We start from the raw sequence: 20588 nt of genomic DNA on the forward strand, positions 1-20588 counted from the left end.
AAAGCCAACACTCTGGCTAGGCTTATAAATACCCTCAGGCAGATAGCCTACTACCTACCCATGAACCTAAACATTACTTTAGAAAAAAGTTTATGCTTAGTTGCAAATTATTTGACTAACATGAGCAGGAGGAGCTCAAGTACGAACTACTAAACTTGCGCTCAAGATAATACTGAAAGTCTGTAGACTTCATAAGCCAAAAACTTTTTAGTGAACACAGAGTGCTCAGTTACCGATATCTTAACTCCCCTCCCAAAACAAAAAAAGGACACTAATCAGGACTCTGACTCTTGCAAGAGCACTCTGAAAACACCTTCAGAATCAGTACGGCATCAGAAAAGATGGAATATGTATTTTCCAAACTTAAAATTGAGTGCTCATAAAAATATAAAAAGTTTGTATTTAGCAGTGCTAAAGATCAAGGCTTATAAACAGACTGGCATAGCAACCATTTTCTTCAACTGAAAAAGCATTTAACTGGGAGTACTGTGAACCCTTCCTCAGCTTGGCTTCCTCATATGACCATGATGTCAAGCATGCAAACATAAGCCTCCAAAGGATGGTCTGACTGCTAGAAAAGAAAAGGCTGAAGGAACTGATTTCTAATCTTTGGCTAGTTTCCATTTCTGAAAGGAAACTCCTGCAGTTAATGACTTTAAATGCTTGCTAAAAATATATATATACATCTCTACGTGTGTTTGTGTATGTGTACACACTCATATATGTATGAATATACTTGCATATCTGTACCTGTATGTCTGCTTATTGCACTTGTGCATAAACATCTATATGCACGTCATCTACAGTAAGTCTAATTTTCATGTTTTCTTTTTCCTTTTTTCAAGTCAGACTAGACATGAAGCAAATTTAGGAAATCACACTGAACTGTCTGCTATATACTTGATCAGCTTTGCAACCACATGTTTGCCCTTCTAAGGCAAATGACTTTAACAAGTAAGACAGTGAAGAAAAATGACAGATGAAACCAAACGTACATTAATCAGCAAAAGTCGAGGATGAAAGACTAAAACTAAAAAACACAGTTAGTAGACAGGACTGACATAATACAAGATTATTCATGGCAATGAAGAGCAACAATCTCAGGTTACAAAATTCCAAAGAAGTAGAACAACATAAAACAGACAAGGAAAATGACAACAGTAACATTTAGAAGTTTTACCTAATGCATTTACCAGGTTATTTCAAATCAAAACATAACTTGCTTTCCACAGAGATGAGGGTTTAGAAAAATGCAAATGCAACCAGAGCTTTAACAACAAACTCTGGGTAACTCGACTATCTGCCCTCCATCATCTATAGGTAATCAATAACTTAATGAGAACTTGTAAACCATATTACCGGTGCTTTACCTTGGAGGAAAAAAAAAAACAAAAAAAAAAAAAAACAGGACAATTTCAAAGTCTACAAGATGTCAATTAAGAGATCACTTAAATCAATAGCTTGCAAAATATGTCGACCTTTTTTATTTGTTTAAAACATTTAGTTCCTCCAAGTTGGAAACTATGGCAGGCACCCAGTTTGCCATCATCCTTGCTACAGCAAGGACAGCAACATACAAATAAAAGAAAGGTCAACAGGATGCTCTGGTGTTATAAACTCAGTTTCCTTATTCCCAGCTTTGCTCACTACTAAACAACAAACTCCAAATGCAACACAGTTACCTAATTTTCCAGCTACCTAAAAGACTGACAAACGGCAATTTCAAAATTAAGAATGTTTCATTAACCAAATAAATGCATGCAACCACTTCTTTACCCTGAGTAGTTAGGAGAACCTTTTCAGCATTGTTTGGAAGACCAAGCCAAGAAGGAGTCTGTGCGTCTGGAAGAGTTTCAACCCACTGTACAAATTCCTCACGCCTGTGGATCACATCAGTTAAAAAGCAGGAAAAATTATAAAAATTAATTTCACTCAGTCTCAAAGCACATTAGTTATTGACTACACACTAAAAAGACAATTTTTTTTACTATTTGCATGCCATCTTAAAACACAAGGGTACAGCAAAAACTTTTAAACTTGTATTTTTGTTTAAAAATTCAGCAGAATTCTTTTTTACCTTCTACAATCGCACACCCTGCCATAGATGCATTTTCTCATTCTCTGCTTTATGCAGAAGTTACCACATGCTTATACTATTTTCCTGGATTCTATGGGGTTTTCATCTACTCTTTAAAAATGGATGCAAGGCTAAGCTTGCTGACACAAAAGACTGGTTATTTAGACACCTACCACAGATCACAACTCATGTAAATGTCTCACCAGAAATACTACAAAGATCCCTGGAGTAAGCCCAGATCAGCAAAAGCAGCTAATCAGCAGGTCAATATGGGCACCGCTGTGATGAAGCTGTAAAAAAACACTCCCCTACAGGTTTACCCCTCTACTGAACTACTCAAAAGTCACCATTAAGGGAACAACTCAAAGTACAGGTCCTGGCTTCTTTTAACGTCAGTCAGAATCTGATGACTAAAATGAAGAGGCCTTGAAAAAAGAAACAGGAGAGAGAGGACACCCCCCCCCCCCCAGTCAAATTCCTCCTACTTGGGTAGGAAAGGTAAGCGGGCAGATTTGATGTCTGAGTGCTTTAACTAATCTGTAGTATGGTAGTATCTACACAAAAAATCTTTGGAAAAAGATCTCAGTTAGCAGAACCATGTTCTTCATAAGAATAAATCCTATGAAATGATGCAAAGGAAAACAGATTCATCACTGCAGAAGTCCTGAAAAGACTATCCTTTGAAATCCCACCTTAGATACTGACTGTACAACCCACAGTGTACTGCTCACTAAATGTATGCTGTCTGTACTACATGGGACACTGCACATTACACCATCAAGCCAGCAATTCTTTTAAGTATACAATAATGCTATACCATCACCAGAAAGCATCTTTGCAAAACCAGGAAAGGTGAGCCTACTTTTTTCAGTTTACTTTGATAACATATCCCTTACTAGGATCCAGCCATAACCACCAGGACTCCTGTCACATTAACTTAAAACATGATATAGTTCTCCTAACATCCATCTCTGCTGTTATCAATGTAGAAGAAAAATTTAGAGATGCAGTGCTCACCATTTAAGCAAGCACCTCCCCTTTACAAGAACGGCTGGTGGCAACGGACTCAAGGAGTAGGATAGGTTTTCCATGGAGGCAGAGAGTTAGCATGGTCAATACATATTACATAGGGCCTTACTCCCCATTTTCTATCTCATGGAATGCAGTAATTTAAGTATCCTAATATTCTCTTTCTTTGCCATAAGTTACACATGAACTGAACCTTCAGCCTCCATTAGAGACCACTACAAATGTAGCTATACCTGCCCCCTCCTCAGGGAAGGCATCACTAAGGCACCTTAATCCAGTCTGCTCTGTCCATTCAATTTCAGAAAACAAGTTAACAGCATCATAGATAGAAATCTAACAAATGTCAGTTTGGTTAATACTGTTAAGAGAAAAAGTTTTAATAACATATCCGTTATTTGTCTTTTTCCTGTTCTTGCAAAGTGAACATGTTATTTGTTGGGATATGCCTATCAAAGATGGACCCCATCTGTGAACAAAATGCAGCATTGCTTATGAACCTGAATGATATCGGTTTACTGCATTTCAGAATAAAGAGATATGGTTATAGCTCAGTGAAGCCTGGGATAAGGACGCACGGCCGAGTAAGAGTTAATTTACTGGGGCAGGCTGTGTGTCCTGGAAAATTTGAGCTACCGTTGTTGAATTGAACATTTTGTACTTCTTGAACATTCTGCACTAGCTGTGGGTTTGAGGTAATTTGTGATAAATATGTTTTTCCTATATGTTTTTCATAGCCAACTGTCAACGGTCAGAAATGTAACAAAAAGTTGTTTTGCTTGCAGTATAAAAGTTGATGTCAGTAAACAAGTTGATCAGATCAGTCCAGACCGGACATCTTGGCCAACATGCTGTGTAATCTAGTTAACTGCTAATAATGGAAAATTCATCACCTGAGGCAGATGCGACTCGTTTGAATTTTTTCTTCTGACATTTTGGTCCTTCGGACCGGAAACCTCTACGAAGATACGGATCAGACCAACAGAGACACCGAAAAACCTGTGCAGGTGAGGGTTTCTCATCTTAAGATTCCGTCGACTGAAAGCCCTCCGACTGATTTGTCGTTAAGAGGCCGGCTGCGCTCTGATCCCTATCTGAGGGACGGTTTCTGAACGAAAAGGGGAAACGGAGTCTCATCTGGTTCAGGTAGGATGAAAAATAATTTTTTTTTAATTTAATCTTGTCGACAAGGTTTTATTTTTAGTTGAGGATGGGTAGGATTACTTGTTAAGATTATTTTGTTAGGGTCACCCGTTAAGACAGTCCCATTTTATAATAATTCCTGTAAAATAATTTTGATACAGTCCTAAATACCTGAGAAAAGAAAAAAAAAAGGGAAGGTAAAATGAGAAATCTAGGGCAAACATGGGTTCGAGTTGCTGCAAGTGTGAGAGTGATGCCTGTTTAAATGTTGATGCCAAGTATATGAAAGGTTTAAACAAAAATAATGTTAAATTTTTGAAAAAGTGGAAGTCGAGATATGATTTTGATGGTACACTGAATAAGAATGCCTGTGCAAAATTGGTTAGAGATTTGAAAAGAGATGCGGGAACTAGAACTAAAAAACAAAGACAATTGGGATTTCCCAAGCACAAAAATGGTTAGAAGAGGCAAATAAACGAGCTATAAAAGAAAAACAGTGCCAGGAAAAGGAAAAAAATAAAACAAAAGTGATCACTGGTGCCAAGTGGAAAAGTAGCTTTATTTTTAGATAAGGAGGATGAGCATACAGTTTGTGCGGTACAAAGGCAGGCAACTGCCCCACCGTATGGGGAAATTGCTGCTGCTGTACCGGCGGAACCTCCTCAATATCAGTCTGAAGATGTGGGATCTGTACAGCAGGGTGGGTTATTGGCTGCTCAAGGAAACGTTGTGACCCCTCCAATTTACCCGCAAATTCCCGTAGTACCCAAGGTTGCTTTGCAACAGGTAGACCAACCTATGCAGTTAAGGTCGGGACCAGCAGGGCAAGGACGTTGGGCCATTAAACTTTCTGACCACTCAGAAGCCCTTCCCTTAATACAAGTTGCAAACTCACAAGCAGGGGATGTTGGACAAGAGCCAACTATTTTAGTTTATCGTCCCTGGGCTAGAGAGGATATAAAACGAGCTACGGATGGTATTCCTCATCCCAAGGTTAACTTTCAAAAGTTTTCTGAGGACATAGTTGGTATGCGTTTAAGTGGTCATCTAAATGGTTTAGAAGTAGAACAACTAGTGCGACAAATCCTGGGTCCAGATTGGCACTTAGTTTGTGGTACTTGGACATGTAAGGCAGATGATGGCACTACATTAAAGCATAATTCTGGGGTGTTAGACACGCGAGTCACTGATCTGTTGAAGAGAATTCATGATAAGTGGCGTCTAAGAGCAGATTGGACAGTAATAAATCAGTGCATCCAAAATTATGATGAATCTGTAGTTCACTATATTGTAAGATTGACAGAAGTGTTCAATAACCATTGTGGAATGATGATTCCGCAGGATCAGACTATTGATAGTCCGTACGAACAGCAATTGAAAAACGCTTTTCTTAAAGGTTGTAAGGCTCCGATAAATAGTTTTATAACTAAGCATATGGTTGATCACAGAACATGTAGACTGCAACCTTTGTTTGAATATGCACGACATGCTGAGCGACATTTCAATTTAAAAAAGAAAAAGAAAGTACAAGTGTTAGCAGTAGGGGATGATGGTGGTATATTTTTGGTACAGGACCAAAGAGGCAAGGGCGCGTGGTGGCATAAAGACGTGGGGGCCCGAAATGGGACACGTCGTATAAACAGGGTGGACATTCAGAGGAATATGAGGGGAGGTTAAAACGTTGAGAATGTTTTAAATGCGGTAGACGTGGGCACTTTGCTGCCGACTGCGAAGAGTGGCAACATCCCCCACAGCTTACGAACAAGGGCTCCGCATGACTATACGATAGTAAAGGAAGGTGCCAAATTCATTATTGTGATTATTGTAGAGAAGAAGAAAGCGAGAATGATTGTGATGATGATGAGGCAGACACACTCTGCGATGAATGTCAGGACACCCAGGAAATTAAGGAAGGGCGGGATTGTGACTGTGAAGTCATAAACCTGGCACATTTGGGTATTGCTATGCATCTGGATCAAAAACCCATGATAGAGTTTTTGGTTGAGGGACAGAAAGAGGAGTTTTTATGTGATTCAGGTGCATCGCGTAGTACAATTTTGGGTCCAGCAGTTCTACCCCCGAACTGTGAAACAGATGAGTTTGTCCTTGTAAAAGCGGCAAACGGGAAAATCTATAAGGAACCACGGTTTCATCCTCTAGTGTTCACAGATCTGCAAATAAACCAAACTGTTAGGTGTAGGGTAATTATATCGAAAGTTTGTCCAGTTAATTTGCTGGGAAGAGATTTGATGCATTTGTTTGGAATAGCAGCAATTCCCACACCTAAAGGCATTGAGGCGAAAAGGTTAGCGGATGGCTTGGTGGTACAAGGAGTACAAGACTTGTTTTACTGGTATAGCCAGAACTTGATTTCAAACAGGCCGGGGAGGGTTGATACAGATTTGATCAACCTAGCTTTAAGTAAATCTAGGAGAGGGTCACCGCAGGTTGCGGCGCACTTACATTGTACTATGTACTACAGACAGACCCTGGTCCGGATAAAGAATTTGAAAAAGAATTCTTTAGGCACAAATGTGCAAGGATAATTTTGAATGATATGTTTTGGGATAAGCAAGGTAATACAGTAGTGACCTGTACTTTGACCAAGGAAATGAGTTCTTTATATCGCTCAGGTTATAGCCCACATACTTCAATTACTAAAGCGGTGGGGACACATTGAGAAGATTTGGCGAAAAAGGTAAATTGGGACACAATGTCCGAAAGTCAGTTGAAGGATCAACAGATCCAGGTACAAAGATTAAATTGGGTGACTTGGGCACAACCAAGTGTGCACCTCAGGGATGACAAAGCAGAAATGGCATGACAAATCCTCCTAACTCAAGAGGAAGATAGCGCGTTAAGTGCCTTACCTGTAGATTTATGGTCAAAAGGTAAAGGGGATGTAGGACTGATGAAAACAGCAGGTGAAGTTTGTATCACTCCAAAGTCAGGTTTTAGACCTCGTAAGCACCAATACCCGCTAAGTAAACAAGCAGAGGAAGGAATTAAGCCAGTCTGAGCAGCTTAAACACGTAGGAATTCTTGTTGAATGCCCAGATTCGCCCTGCAATACTCCGTTGTTTCCTGTAATGGGTCATGGAGGTTGGTTCAGGATTTACAAGCAGTTAATTCGGCTGTGATCCCAAGAGCACCGGTGGTCCCTGACCCCTACACATTACTTAATGATTTATTACCTCAGCACAGATATTTTTCTGTCATAGATATAAGCAATGCCTTTTTCTCCATACCACTACATAAGGAGAGTACATGTTGGTTTGCATTCACTTATCAAAGTAAAAGATACACCTACACCAGATTGCCACAGGACTATTGTGAGAGTCCAACAATATTCGCACAAGAAATGGCTGCGAATTTAGCTTAGTTTGTTCCCCCAGAGGGAAGCCGGGTTCTGTTGTATGTAGATGATATTTTGTTGGCCTCACCCACGCAGGAAAGTTGTAGAAAGGACACCCTTGCCCTTCTTAGTTTTTTAGCTGAGCAAGGACATAAGGTAAATAAAGAAAAGTTACAATTGTGGAAAGCACAAGTAAAGTACTTGGGTTATTTAATTTCGCAGGCAGGTAGACAATTGGAGAACAAAAGAAAACAAGCAATTCTTGAGGCACCTATGCCTACGACTAAGCGGGAGATGATGTCCTTTTTAGGTGTGACTAATTTTTGTAGAAGTTGGCTCCCTAACTATGCTGAGGAAGTAGGGCCATTGACCGCACTGATCTATGATACTCCCATGGCGGCTAAGAATAATATACAGTGGACAAATAAGGTAATACAGGCATTTATTAGAATTAAGCAATTGATAGCAGGATCCTCTGTTTTGGGTTTTCCGAACTATTCTAAGCCGTTTGTACAAATGGTTGATTGTAAGGGAGGATATATGACTTTGGTTCTGGTACAAGTACATGGGGATAAACAGAGGCCGATAGCTTTCTACTCCTCCAGATTAGATCCTGTTGCAAGGGCATTGCCGCATTGTGTTCAAGCTGTAGTGGCGGCCGCCATGGCAGTACAAGCCTCAGCATCATTAGTTTTGTTTCACCCATTACAATTGCGGGTTCCACATTCAGTAGCTACTATACTTTTGCAAGATAACCTTTTTATCTCCTAATCGACATTTGTCGTGTATGACAGTGCTGCTGACACAGCCTCATATGACCATAGAAAGATGTACTACTCTTAATCCGGCGACACTTTTGCCGACTCCAGAAGAAGGTACTCCACACGTTTGTTTAGAGAGCATTCATGGCAAAGTACTTCCCCAACCAGATTTAACGGATATTCCGTTGATAGATTCTGATCTCGTTTTGTTTGTAGACGGATCAGCAAAGAAAGACACTGTAGGAAAAACACTAGTAGGGTATGCTGTCACCACAGAAACTGAAGTTTTGGAGGCAAAAGGATTGTCAAACATTTATTCTGCACAGGCAGCTGAGTTGGTGGCTTTGACTCGAGCTTGTACCTTAGGGGAGGGTAAAAAAGTGACAATTTATACAGATAGTCAATATGCTTTTTCCACTGTACATGTTTTCGCTCAACTATGGAAGAATAGGGGAATGGTTACTGCGACAGGCAAACCAATAAATCACAGAGATTTAATTTTACAGTTGTTAGATGCAGTGCAACTACCACTTCAGATAGCGATATGTAAATATTCCGCACATACCAACAGAAAAGATCCTGTCTCCAGGGGAAATGCCCTTGATGATATGGCTGCAAAAAAGGCAGCTCAAGAAAATGATTTGCTTTTACATGATAATGATTTGGAGCCCGGACACCTCTTAGACTTAGAGACACTAAAAGTAATGCAAACATTGACGACACAGAAGGAAAAATGTCGTTGGGTAAAATATGGTATCACTCAACAGAGTGGGTTGTATAGGGCATCAGATGGCAAAATGGTATTACCCTCAAACCTTTTTAGGTATGCGGCATTGGTTAGCCATGGACCTGCCCATGTAGAAGTACAGACGATTATTCAAATAGTGTCTAAGGTGTTTTGGTGTAAAGGGTTTTCAACTTATGCAAAGCAATTCTGTTTATCTTGTTTATTATGTGCAAGGTATCATGCTCAGGGGGGAGTTAAAAAGTCTCAGCAGGCATTCCCTACCCCTCCGTATCCATTCCACACACTCTGTATGGACTTTATTGAATTGACACTCTCAGAGGAAAAAGGTTCTGTTTGGTCATTATTGATGCTTTTTCTAAATGGGTAGAAGCTTTTCCAGTGAAGCATCCGAATGCACAAACAGTAGCAAAGCTCTTGACTACAGAAATAATTCCCCGATTTGGCCTACCAAGACGCATTTACAGTGATAATGGGTCTCATTTTGTTAACCAGATTGTTCAGAAATTGGGTCAGGTGTTTCAAATTGATCTCAAAAATCATTGTGCTTACCATCTCCAATCAGCTGGACTGGTGGAGAGACACAACGGTGTCTTGAAGAGTAACCTCCGCAAACTAATGGCAGAAACACATAGGTCATGGACTGCGTGCCTTCCGTTGGCACTCCTATACATGCGAATCTCACCTTCCTACAAAGGACTTACACCATTTGAACTTTTGTTTTGGAGACCATATTATGTCCCGCAGTGGCAAGGAGTGTTGCCAGCGGAACGTGAGGGGGGTGAGGATCTAGCGGATTATATGAAGAAGCTGCTAAATGTCAAATCTCTTGTAACCAATGACTCCTTTGCAGATTCCAGAAATGAAACCTTGTTAAGCGTGGCACCCGGGGACTGGGTGTGGATCCGAATTGTGAAGAAAAAGAATTGGTCATCCCCCAGGTGGGAAGGCCCATACCAAGTACTTATCTCGACACCTACGGCTGTAAAGATCGCTGAGAGGACTTCGTGGATTCATATCACTCACTGTAAAAAAAACTCAAGGCTCTTCCTTCTGCCATTGATATTAGTCAAACTTGATATTGGTCAAACTCCACTGGACCTCTGAGTGCAAAGTCTGGCTACAAAGGGGGATTAGCCCAATAGGGGTTAGTTCGTCTCAAACCCAGTGAAGAAACCAACGGCGCGAGGTAGTCCTTAGGGAGGATGGCCATGTTCAACTGGTACTTGAACTGTCACATGATGATGATTTTGGTGGCGAAAGTAAATATGTCCATACAAGTAGGAACAGTTGCAAGAGAAAAAGGAATGGTGGTGCTGCAAGCGCAAACAGGTGTTACTACTGTGTTTAAGGTGAAACTTTGTGAAGGAATTTTGGACTGTTCTAAATGGAACAATAATAATTTCTTGACTCGTGCAAAATACTTGTGCAATAGAGACTGTACGTCCTGGTCAAGTGTTTGGTGGTCAACAGATGTGAATGGATGGGAAACAAGTGGTGCAGTGATACCAGAGAAAGATAAAAGCAGGCAACAAAGAATAAAAATTGCGCATTTCCAAGGTACCGGAGTAGTTACTATAACCATTGTGTCACCACAAGAAAGTGATTCAGGAGTTTATGGAATCGGAGTGTCTCTTCCAACTAGAACTGATCCTTTGGGGACCCTCCAACTTAAAGTACAAAGCCTTAAGAATGCTACAAATAAAGCAGATTTTGCCTTCACAAAAGAAGGACAATTGTTACTAGAGACTGGATTCGTACACCATGATGAATGGTTATCTTGGGTTAGATACAGTACCCGAGAAGCACATCGTGAGAACTGTATTTCTTGTGCTGAAGGTAAACAGCAATTAGCAACAGTCCCATTGATGCAAGATGAAGGTAACCTAACATGTCTATTGAAATTATTCTTCAACAAAACTGAAGATAAATGCAAAGATGAAACTCAGCGTTTTCCGGTCATAAGCAAAGTTGAGAAACCGCCTGCAGCGATTTCCTATCCAGGTTTGTATATGTGCATTTCCAGAGATGGCACAGGGAAAAATTATGGCAATATGGGACAGAACTATTGCAATGTTACTGTGAATAGCAATGGGAATCCATTTCTGGAGAACCAAACTCATAGTTTAGCAGACGTATGGTGGTTATGTGGAGACAACAAACTCGGATCAAGGCTTACGATTCCCTGGAAGGGAACTTGTGCACTTGTAAAGTTAATTCTGCCATTCTACATTTTCCCAGTTCCATCAAGCAATTTCGTAAGGGAACTTGAAATAAAGCCGAAGTGGTTGAGTAGGAGAAAAAGAGAGGCACCGAAGCAATCTTTCGATAACGGTGTCTACATCGATAGCATTGGCGTACCTGATGAATACAAAGCAATAAACCAAATAGCAGCTGGTTTTACATCCATCTTTGTCTGGATTCAACCTAATAAGAATGTGGACTGGATCAACTACATTTACTATAACCAGCAGCGTTTTGTGAACTATACCAAAGATGCATTGAAAGGAAATGCTGAACAACTGGAGGCCACTTCGCAGGTGGCATGGCAGAATCGAATTGCATTGGATATGCTCCTGGCCAAAGAAGGAGGAGTTTGCAAGATGTTTGGGACTTTCTGTTGTACATATATTCCAAACAACACTGCGCCTGATGGAAGTATCACTCGAGCTTTGAAAGGTTTGGAGATGTTATCCGAAGAATTGGCAGAGAACTCTGGGGTAAATAATCCCTTTACAGATTTTCTACAAGCATGGTTTGGAAAATGGAGTAATCTCATCAGCAGTTTCCTGGTGTCCGTTGGAGTCGCTGTGGCTATCGTGGTGGTATGTGGTTGTTGTTGTATACCCTGTATCAGAGGTCTTCTACAAAGACTGGTTGATACTGCTGTTACGAAGACAATGTACCAGCAATTGCAACAGACTGGTGAAAGTGAATACATTGAAATGTGACTCTTTGCAAATGTTTTTGAAGTTTAAAAATTTGTCTTGCCAATGAAGTAATGTATGCAAAGAAAAACTTAGTTTTTACCATATATTGCTGAAATAAAATACAAATAAAAGTGTTTTCAGGGGGGAAATGTTAAGAGAAAAAGTTTTAAAAACATACTGTTATTTGTCTTTTTCCTGTTCTTGCAAAGTGAACATGTTATTTGTTGGGATATGCCTATCAAAGATGGACCTCATCTGTGAGCAAAATGCAGCATTGCTTATGAACCTGTATGATATCTGTTTTCTGCATTTCAGAATAAAGAGATTTGGTTATAGCTCAGTGAAGCCTGGGATAAGGACGCACGGCCGAGTAAGAGTTAATTTACTGGGACAGGCTGTGTGTCTTGGAAAATTTGAGCTACCATTGTTGAATTGAACATTTTGTACTTCTTGAACATTCTGCACTAGCTGTGGGTTTGAGGTAATTTGTGATAAACATGTTTTTCCTACATGTTTCTCATAGCCAACTGTCAACGGTCAGAAATGTAACAAAAAGTTGTTTTGCTTGCAGTATAAAAGTTGATGTCAGTAAACAAGTTGATCAGATCAGAGGAGATCAGATCAGTCCAGACCGGACATCTTGGCCAACATGCTGTGTAATCTGGTTAACTGCTAATAAAGGAAAATTCATCACCTGAGGCAGATGCGACTCGTTTGAATTTTTTCTTCTGACAAATACCACCCCAGTAACAAAGATAACTGCACTAAAGTAGTGAAGTGTCACACTCATTAAGACTTTTAAAGAGCAGCTGATCAACTGTAACTGTTTAAATATGCATTATACATTAATAATGGCAAGCTACTTTTGTTACACAATTTAGTAAATCATGAATTTGTTTGAATGTGCGCGTATCGATAATGCTGCATGCATCAGATATGACAATCATACAATGAACTGACTAAAAGGATTTGCACATTTGAACATATCTGCCCATTTGTGGTAGCTGTGCTACAGTATGTCTATGTACTGTACACTTTTGTGACATTCCTACAACCAGCTTATTATCTACTGAGGTTAACTGCTGTAATGCCTATGTCAGGACTGGGGAATGAGCGGCAAAGTTCTCAGCTTCACACTGGAGGTTTTTGTTTTTTTTTTTTTGGGGGGGGGGTTGCACGGGGTTTGATTTTTTTCTTCTACTGTGACATTTACATCACCATGTTTTCACTCAGGATTACTTCCCTGACCCACTGTAAACAATCTTGTAGACAAGTCAGCATGGCAAAACATATGCACTTCAATACTGAACAAAAGAAATGCATTCGTACATCAGCATTTTTTTTTGCATTTATCAACTAATTTACTGGAGTGTTCTGCCACAATTACATACTATTGTGAAACGCATAAAAATAAGTATTTGATAAAGCAAAAACACGAGAAAACAAATGTTCTTTAATACATCATCTCCTGAAATAGCTTTTCCGGAAAATTATACCGATTAGCTAATGCGCCCATTCAGAGCAAATTATGAAATTATTTTAGGGAATAAAGTGGGGTTTTTGAAAAAGATACACATATGAAGTACAATACAAAAGAAGAACTCACCATAATAGCAGACGTTCTAGTAGGAGAATTGTGGCTGTACTCTTGATACAAATATTGTGATTAGTTGCAAATAGGCATCTGTCTTGCAGCCTGAATTTCAAAAGCAGTACTGATGCTCCTCGTTACACAGGACCAGGTTAAATCCCACATGCAGAATGTTAGCCTGAAGCCTGGCAATAAAGAAAGCATAACCCATGCCATTTTTGGTTTCCTTTTTTGGGGCTGGGAGGCCAGAAGGTGGTTAGGGAGGAAGCCTGTAAAAGCACTGAAGATCTCCTCACCCACAGGGCACAAACCAACACCCCCTACATAAACAAAAAGCTATCATAACATGGCTCCCAAGAAAACCTACAATTCAGCGCATGCCCAATACACAATATCCCTACACAAGAGCAATCTCAAACTCACAGCCGTCAGGTCTCAAGCAGCCTCTGAACCAGTATAATTCTAAGTATGGGAAGGAGACTGTTTGGGTCTACCAAATGGGTACACATGGAGCAGCAGGGCTTACAGCTTTCCCTAGTTTGAAAACTGAGAAATACTTTAAGACAGTAAAAGTTATCAATATGAGTAAAAAAAAAAATCAATTGTTGTCTAGTAATTACACTGCCTGGATGCCACTAAAGGATAAATTTGGGGAAAACAATTGAAAGAAAATAAACCAGAAAAGGAAGCCAGGGAAGAATTTCAAGTTTCAGCTTTAGTACAGAATATGACTTCCAGTAATTTAAAGTACAAAAAAATCAGGTGCACTTAGAGATATTTAAAATAAATGAAGCACAGAAGGAATACATAGAGTGAAATAACAAAATGTTGGACAACAAAAGCTTTATGTAACTATTCAGATGGACTGATAAAACCAGATATATCCAAGTGTGAAATGAAGGTAAGACTGGCTCATCACGAGGCTACCAAAGATGAGCAGTCTCAAAAAATAGTAGTTAGAAGATAGAACATCCAGAGAACATGGAAGGAAAAGACTGCATGTTTGTACTTACTCCACTTAAGTTTATGTTCCATATTTGGCCCCGAGAAAGCAGCAGAGACCTACATTAAAAAAGATGCAATCATACCAGCAGAAAAAACTCTTTCTGATAAAACTGTGGCAGACAGGAAAGCATTATAAATTGAGGACAGCAGAATGTTAAATATCATTAAATGTTGTACTCCAGGCAGAAGTGAAGTATGTTTAGCCAAGCAATGCAGATGCGAGATTCAGGTTGGCATATCCAGTTGTCTTCAAAAATTTTTCCTGTAAGATCAGACAATTTTGGATGTAGAGCATTCCGAGGAGGAACTAAAGCTTAGTCAACAAACAGAGTGCAAGCAAGATGACCATTCTTCTACTACAAAGCTCAGAGAGACTATCTGTGAAACTTTTCCCATTGCTCCACAGGAGAATGCAAGAGCACAGAAGAACAATGTGTTTGAACTAGATGCTGGTGTTAGGACAGAGATGTTCAAGAAGATTAGCAATAATGTGAAATTAATGAAGAAGTGGGAGAAACATCAATCCTACAAGATAAAGGATTACACATGTGAAATGTGGTTCCGAAATGAGTAGCTGAAGAAGAATGCAAGTTCAAATGTGTTAAACTGGGTGCAGACATGAATTATAAAGCAAACTTTACAAGATACGATGTAATTACCTTTTAACGTACATTGGCAAGCAGCCTGGTGAAGATACATGGAGTATGAAATTATGGGATGGGAATAAATTATGCAAGTAGCTGCCACCCCAGCAGCCTTATTATCCCGTGTATTAAATATAATAGTGTATAATTTAGCTTATTTATTTATTTACGGTTAGCAAGTACATTACTTTCTTAAGGCTAAAAGTTAATGCTTACTGAAGACATGTAAGACGCTTTTTTCATCTGGGAGAGGAAGAGAGGCCACACTCATTCTAAGTGAAAACACAGGGTCCACAATGCATTTCAGAATGGCAAGCATTAATTTTAGAATAAGCACTGCCTGTAAGTGCAGTTGCTGATTTGGGGCAATTGCTCCTATATGGAAAACTGAGAAATACTTTAAGACAGTAAAGGTTATCAATAGGGGTAAAAAAATCAATTGCTGGCTAGTAATTACACTGCCTGGATGCCACAAAGGGAGAAATTTGGGGAAAAAACTGAAAGAAAATAAACCAGAAAAGGAAACAAGGGAAGAATTTCACGTTTCAGCTTTAGTACAGAATATGACTTCCAGTAATTTAGAGTAAAATATAAATTGAGGGGAGCTCCGCGGGGCCGGTTGGGACCAGAGGGAGCCCCCCCCCCCCGAGAGGCTCCGAGGGCACGGGGACATGGCACGACTCGGCAGCCTCCAGGAGGACTAAACTTCTATTTTGTAAAGTATACATAGTTTTGTCTCTACTGTGAGTTAAGAGGGGAAGGGGGGGGGGTGACTTTTTTTTTTTTTTTGCTTTGACTGTTTATACTGAAGCAAGTAGTCTGGAAACGCATGACAGGCATTAAAATAGAGAAGAGAAGCTATTATATACAAATAATAGCCTGCCAAACATTAGTATGCGCATGCAAGCTTCAAGATGGAAATACACATGCAAAAGCAATGACCTATAAAAACAGGTGAGAGTACAGATTTGTTCCGTAAGAACTTACCAAAACAGTAGATGACCTACTGCTTACTGTTGCAATACTCCAAACTGTTGGGTTAACTTGCCAAATAACCTACACGTCCAGCTGGGGTACCACAGCCAAAGCCATCCGTAAAAGCCATACATCCAACATACAACCTAAGCCTGCAGGAATAAGGGTACATAAGTGAACTATCTGAAAGCCAGGAAGCCTGCAGACACCGGAGGATAGAAGAAAAGGTCAGATGAAAGGGGAGATGGTAGAAAATGGCTCCTTTGTGGTCTACAACACGCAAGTTAAAGACAGATGATAGGGATAAGCAGGGTGGGAAGGAATACTGCAACAGTGATCAGCAGGACATCTACTGTTATGGTAAGTTCTTACACAACTGTACCGTGTCCTTCCTTAGATCACTGTTGCAGTACTCCAAACTACTGAGTGACTCCCAAAGCCTGGAGTGTGTTGGGGATAACTGGATGTGACAATGGAGAGCTGTCAATCAATCCAGCGAGATAGGACATGGCAAAGGAGGCTCTGGATCTACAGAAAACATCTACCCTGTAATGCTCGACAAAGGTGTGTACAGAAAACCAAGTTGCTGCTTCTAGGCTGGCTCTTGAGTCTACCCCTTTGTAAATGGCTCCAGAAGAAGCCACTGCTATAGCAATGTGTGCTTTTACTGTTGAAGACAAAGATTAGTGAGTGCAACAAAAAAGAAATCGACTCAGAAATCTAGTTAGTAACAGTTTGCCAGCAAGCTGACAAGAGACCTTTAAAACCTTGGGTTGCACAGTTTGGCTTCTTGAAAGGAAACAACTGGTCAGTATTATGGATGGACTTGGTTTTGTCCAATTAATATCTGAGCTGTCTGTGTACATCCAAGCAATGGAGTATTCTCTCTCCCCAATTTTGAGGATTAGGGGGAAAAGCCAGAAGGTTGATGACTTGATGGACCACTTTAGGTACAAATGAGAGGTTGGCCTTCAAAGATGCACTGTCCTCATGAAAAATACGGAAGACAGGGATTGCCATCATGGCTTGGAGCTCAGAAACCCTTCTAGCTGAAATAAGGGCTACTAGAAGCATGTTTTTCCAAATACAGAATGTGAGAGAAGCAGAAGCTGCTGGTTCAAAGGGGCGGGGGGGGGGGGGGTGTCAGCTTCCAAGGACAAACCTAAGGTCCAAAAAGGGCGGGATAGATTTCCAAAGTGATTTTAGATGGAGGACGCCTTTAAGAAACTGTTTTACATCAAGCCTGGAAAGAAGGGGGGGGGGGGGTGTCTAGATGCATGCATACAGAAATGGCCGACAGGAGTGCCTTGATTGAAGTGTATGCAAGACCAGCTTTAAGTAGCTCATACAAACAATAGTGAATAGTAAGCACTTTTGTTTGTATGGGGTCCTGTTCTTTAACATGATTCCAGATAGAAAACCTCTTCCATTTAGATGTAGAGCACCTCTTGGTAGTACATTTTCTTGCATCCTAAAGAACCTGCCACACACCCTGAGAAAAGTGGTGTCTGAAAGGGATCCGAAGTCTATCATCCCCAATGTCAGGCTGAGGGATGATAGGTCAGGATGAAGAAGTGGGCAAGTCCACTCTGTGGGGAACATGTGACTACCCTTGGCTAGATGGTAGAGATGGGTAAAAATTCTGCCTTGGTCAAAAAGAAATCACCAGTACGATATTTGGGCTGTCTGTCTAGACCTTGAGCAAGATCTTTGGGAGTAGTGGTAGAGGAGGGAAAGGCAAAAAAGAGCCTTGCTTTCCAAGGAAAGGACATGGCATATGTCGTCCATGCCTGAGGGCAAGGAGTCTTGGAGCAAAAGTGATGCAGCTGGAGCAAACAAGTCTATTCTGAGTTCCAAGAAATACCTCACTTTAAGACTACATCAAGAAAGACCTCTCTGCTCAGCAACCATTCATGAGGTTCTTCTCTTGATCTGCTTAGAAAGTCTATTAAGATGTTGTACAGTCAAGGAATGCAAACTGCTTGGAGGGACATGTTTACTTTACTGGCTTGTTCCCATGCAATAACAGCCAGTCTACCTATCTGATAAAATCTTGCCATCCCCCTTGTAGATATGTGTGTGTACTGTACCTAGTCAGCCACAGCAGCTAGACAGCATGTGCATATAAGTTACTGAGCACGTGCAAAAGTAGTGCCATTTGTATAGTCAGAGTGAATGCAGGCATGAATGGAGATGCACATGCAAGCGTGTTTAAATTAGTCACCTAGCTTAAATATTTGTTCTAGTTACAACTCCTGATGCGTTTATGTACAATAAATTACTTGAACCCATCACAGTGCCTCAGCGTCTCATTTGAATACAAGAGACATGTGACATGGTATCAGAAGTGGGATATGAATTGAAGCAAATTGCAAACCATGTGGCACGAAGTTATGAGTGGAGGAACATACAGGAGCCAACTCACAAACAGGTCAGAGGTGGTATTTAAACTCATTTAAATGATTTTTCGATCGCCACTTATTTGGTGAAGCATTCAAAATATTTACAGAGATATATGAAATGTCTGAAACTGTGAAAGACTGATAAAAGTATTAGAAACAAAGTGTTCAAAATAATTTCCAAAGTGTTAAAATGTACAAAAAGGCTAAAAACAACCACATTTTTTGAGATTTTTTTCCATTAATTGAAAGTTTTCAAACTATCCAAAGTATCCAGAATGTTTGCAGTGCTAAAATAAAGCATTTTCAGGGAGATAGTTGTGCATTTGCGCTTAACTTTTTAAGTACCTGGTCTATGCTTATCTCTCTCTCTCTCTCATATATATATATATATATATATATATATATATATATATATATATATACACACACACACACACACACACACAAATTTTGTTATGGCAGAGAGATTTCGCAGACCCGAACCACTGGTCTTTGATAATATTGCGGAGAATTGGCGAGTGTTTGAGCAAGAATATATTTTCATACAGGCTGCATTTTCTGATAACGATGCACAAATACAGTGGACATAAGTTTACACACCTCTGTCAAAATGTCAGGTTTTTGTGATATAAAAAAATGAGACCACAATAGATAATTTCAAAACTTTTCCCACCTTTAATGTGACCTATAACCTGTACAACTCGATTGAAAAACAAGCAAATCTGTTAAGGGAAAAAATATAAAAAAAAACGTACAATAAGCAGGTTGCATAATTGTGTCCACCCTTACACTAATACTTTGTTGAACCATCTTTTGATTTAATTACATTTAGTAAAACAAAAACCAAAGCAACAGTAACCAAAGAAGAATTAGTCCACGACCAGGGAAGAAGGAAGCAGTTCTCGGTTGCAAACTGAAAATAGTTTTAATAGCAGAATTCTCGGATTAAAAGTTACACAAATCACAAGGTTAAAAATCACACAAGTGCTTTCGCTCAGGTAGTCCTGAGCTTTATCAAGTGTTACAAGGTAACACTTGATAAAGCTCAGGACTACCTGAGCGAAAGCACTTGTGTGATTTTTAACCTTGTGATTTGTGTAACTTTTAATCCGAGAATTCTGCTATTAAAACTATTTTCAGTTTGCAACCGAGAACTGCTTCCTTCTTCCCTGGTAGTGGACTAATTCTTCTTTAATTACATTTAGTCTTTCTGGGTAGGAGTCTATCAGCATGGCACATTTTGACTTGGCAAAATTTGCCCACTCTTTCTTGCAAAAGCGCTCCAAATCTGTCAGATTACGAGGGCATCTCTTGTGCACAGCCCTCCAAGTCACACCACAGATTTTCTATAGGATTTAGGTCTCGGCTCTGGCTGGGCCATTCCAAAACTTTAATTTTCTTCTGGTGAAGCCATTCTTTTGTTGATTTGGATGTATACTTTGGGGCCATTGCCATGTTGAAAGGTGAATTTCTTCATCTTCAGCTTTCTAGCAGATGCCTGAAGGTTGTGTGACTGGTATTTGGAACTATTCATAATTGCCTCCACCTTGACTAAAGCCCCAGCTCCAGCTGAAGAAAAGCAACCCCAAAAAGCATGATACTGCCACCACCATGCTTCACAGTGGGGATGGTGTTCTTTTGGTGAAGTGAAGTGTTGTTTTTGCACCAAACATACCTTTTAGAATTGTGGCCAAAAGTTCAACCTTGGTCTCATCAGACCATAACACATTTTTCTACATGCTTTTGGGAAACTTGATGTATTGTTTTGCAAATTTTAGACAGGCCTGGATGTTTTTCTGTGTAAGAAAAGGCTTCCGTCTTGCAACCCTACCCCATAGCCCAGACATATGGAGAACACTGGAGATTGTTGTCACATGTAATACACAACCAGTACTTGCCAGAAATTCCTTCAGCTCCTTCAGTGTTGCTGTAGG

The 20588-nt window shown here is 40.0% G+C and overlaps 1 protein-coding gene across 1 annotated transcript in view; it reads right to left on the bottom strand.

Annotated features, from left to right (window-relative positions):
- DYNC1H1 (dynein cytoplasmic 1 heavy chain 1) overlaps positions 1-20588 on the bottom strand; it is a 3754902-nt gene that overhangs the window by 287481 nt on the left and 3446833 nt on the right. The window contains exon 84 of the mRNA XM_044073590.1: positions 1777-1880. Coding sequence (XP_043929525.1) covers positions 1777-1880 — 104 coding nt within the window. The remainder of the gene's footprint in view (positions 1-1776; positions 1881-20588) is intronic.

Source organism: Protopterus annectens, chromosome 6.part0, assembly GCF_019279795.1.
Source record: "Protopterus annectens isolate FY-2018-M chromosome 6.part0, PAN1.0, whole genome shotgun sequence".
In the NCBI taxonomy this organism is placed as follows: domain Eukaryota; kingdom Metazoa; phylum Chordata; order Ceratodontiformes; family Protopteridae; genus Protopterus; species Protopterus annectens.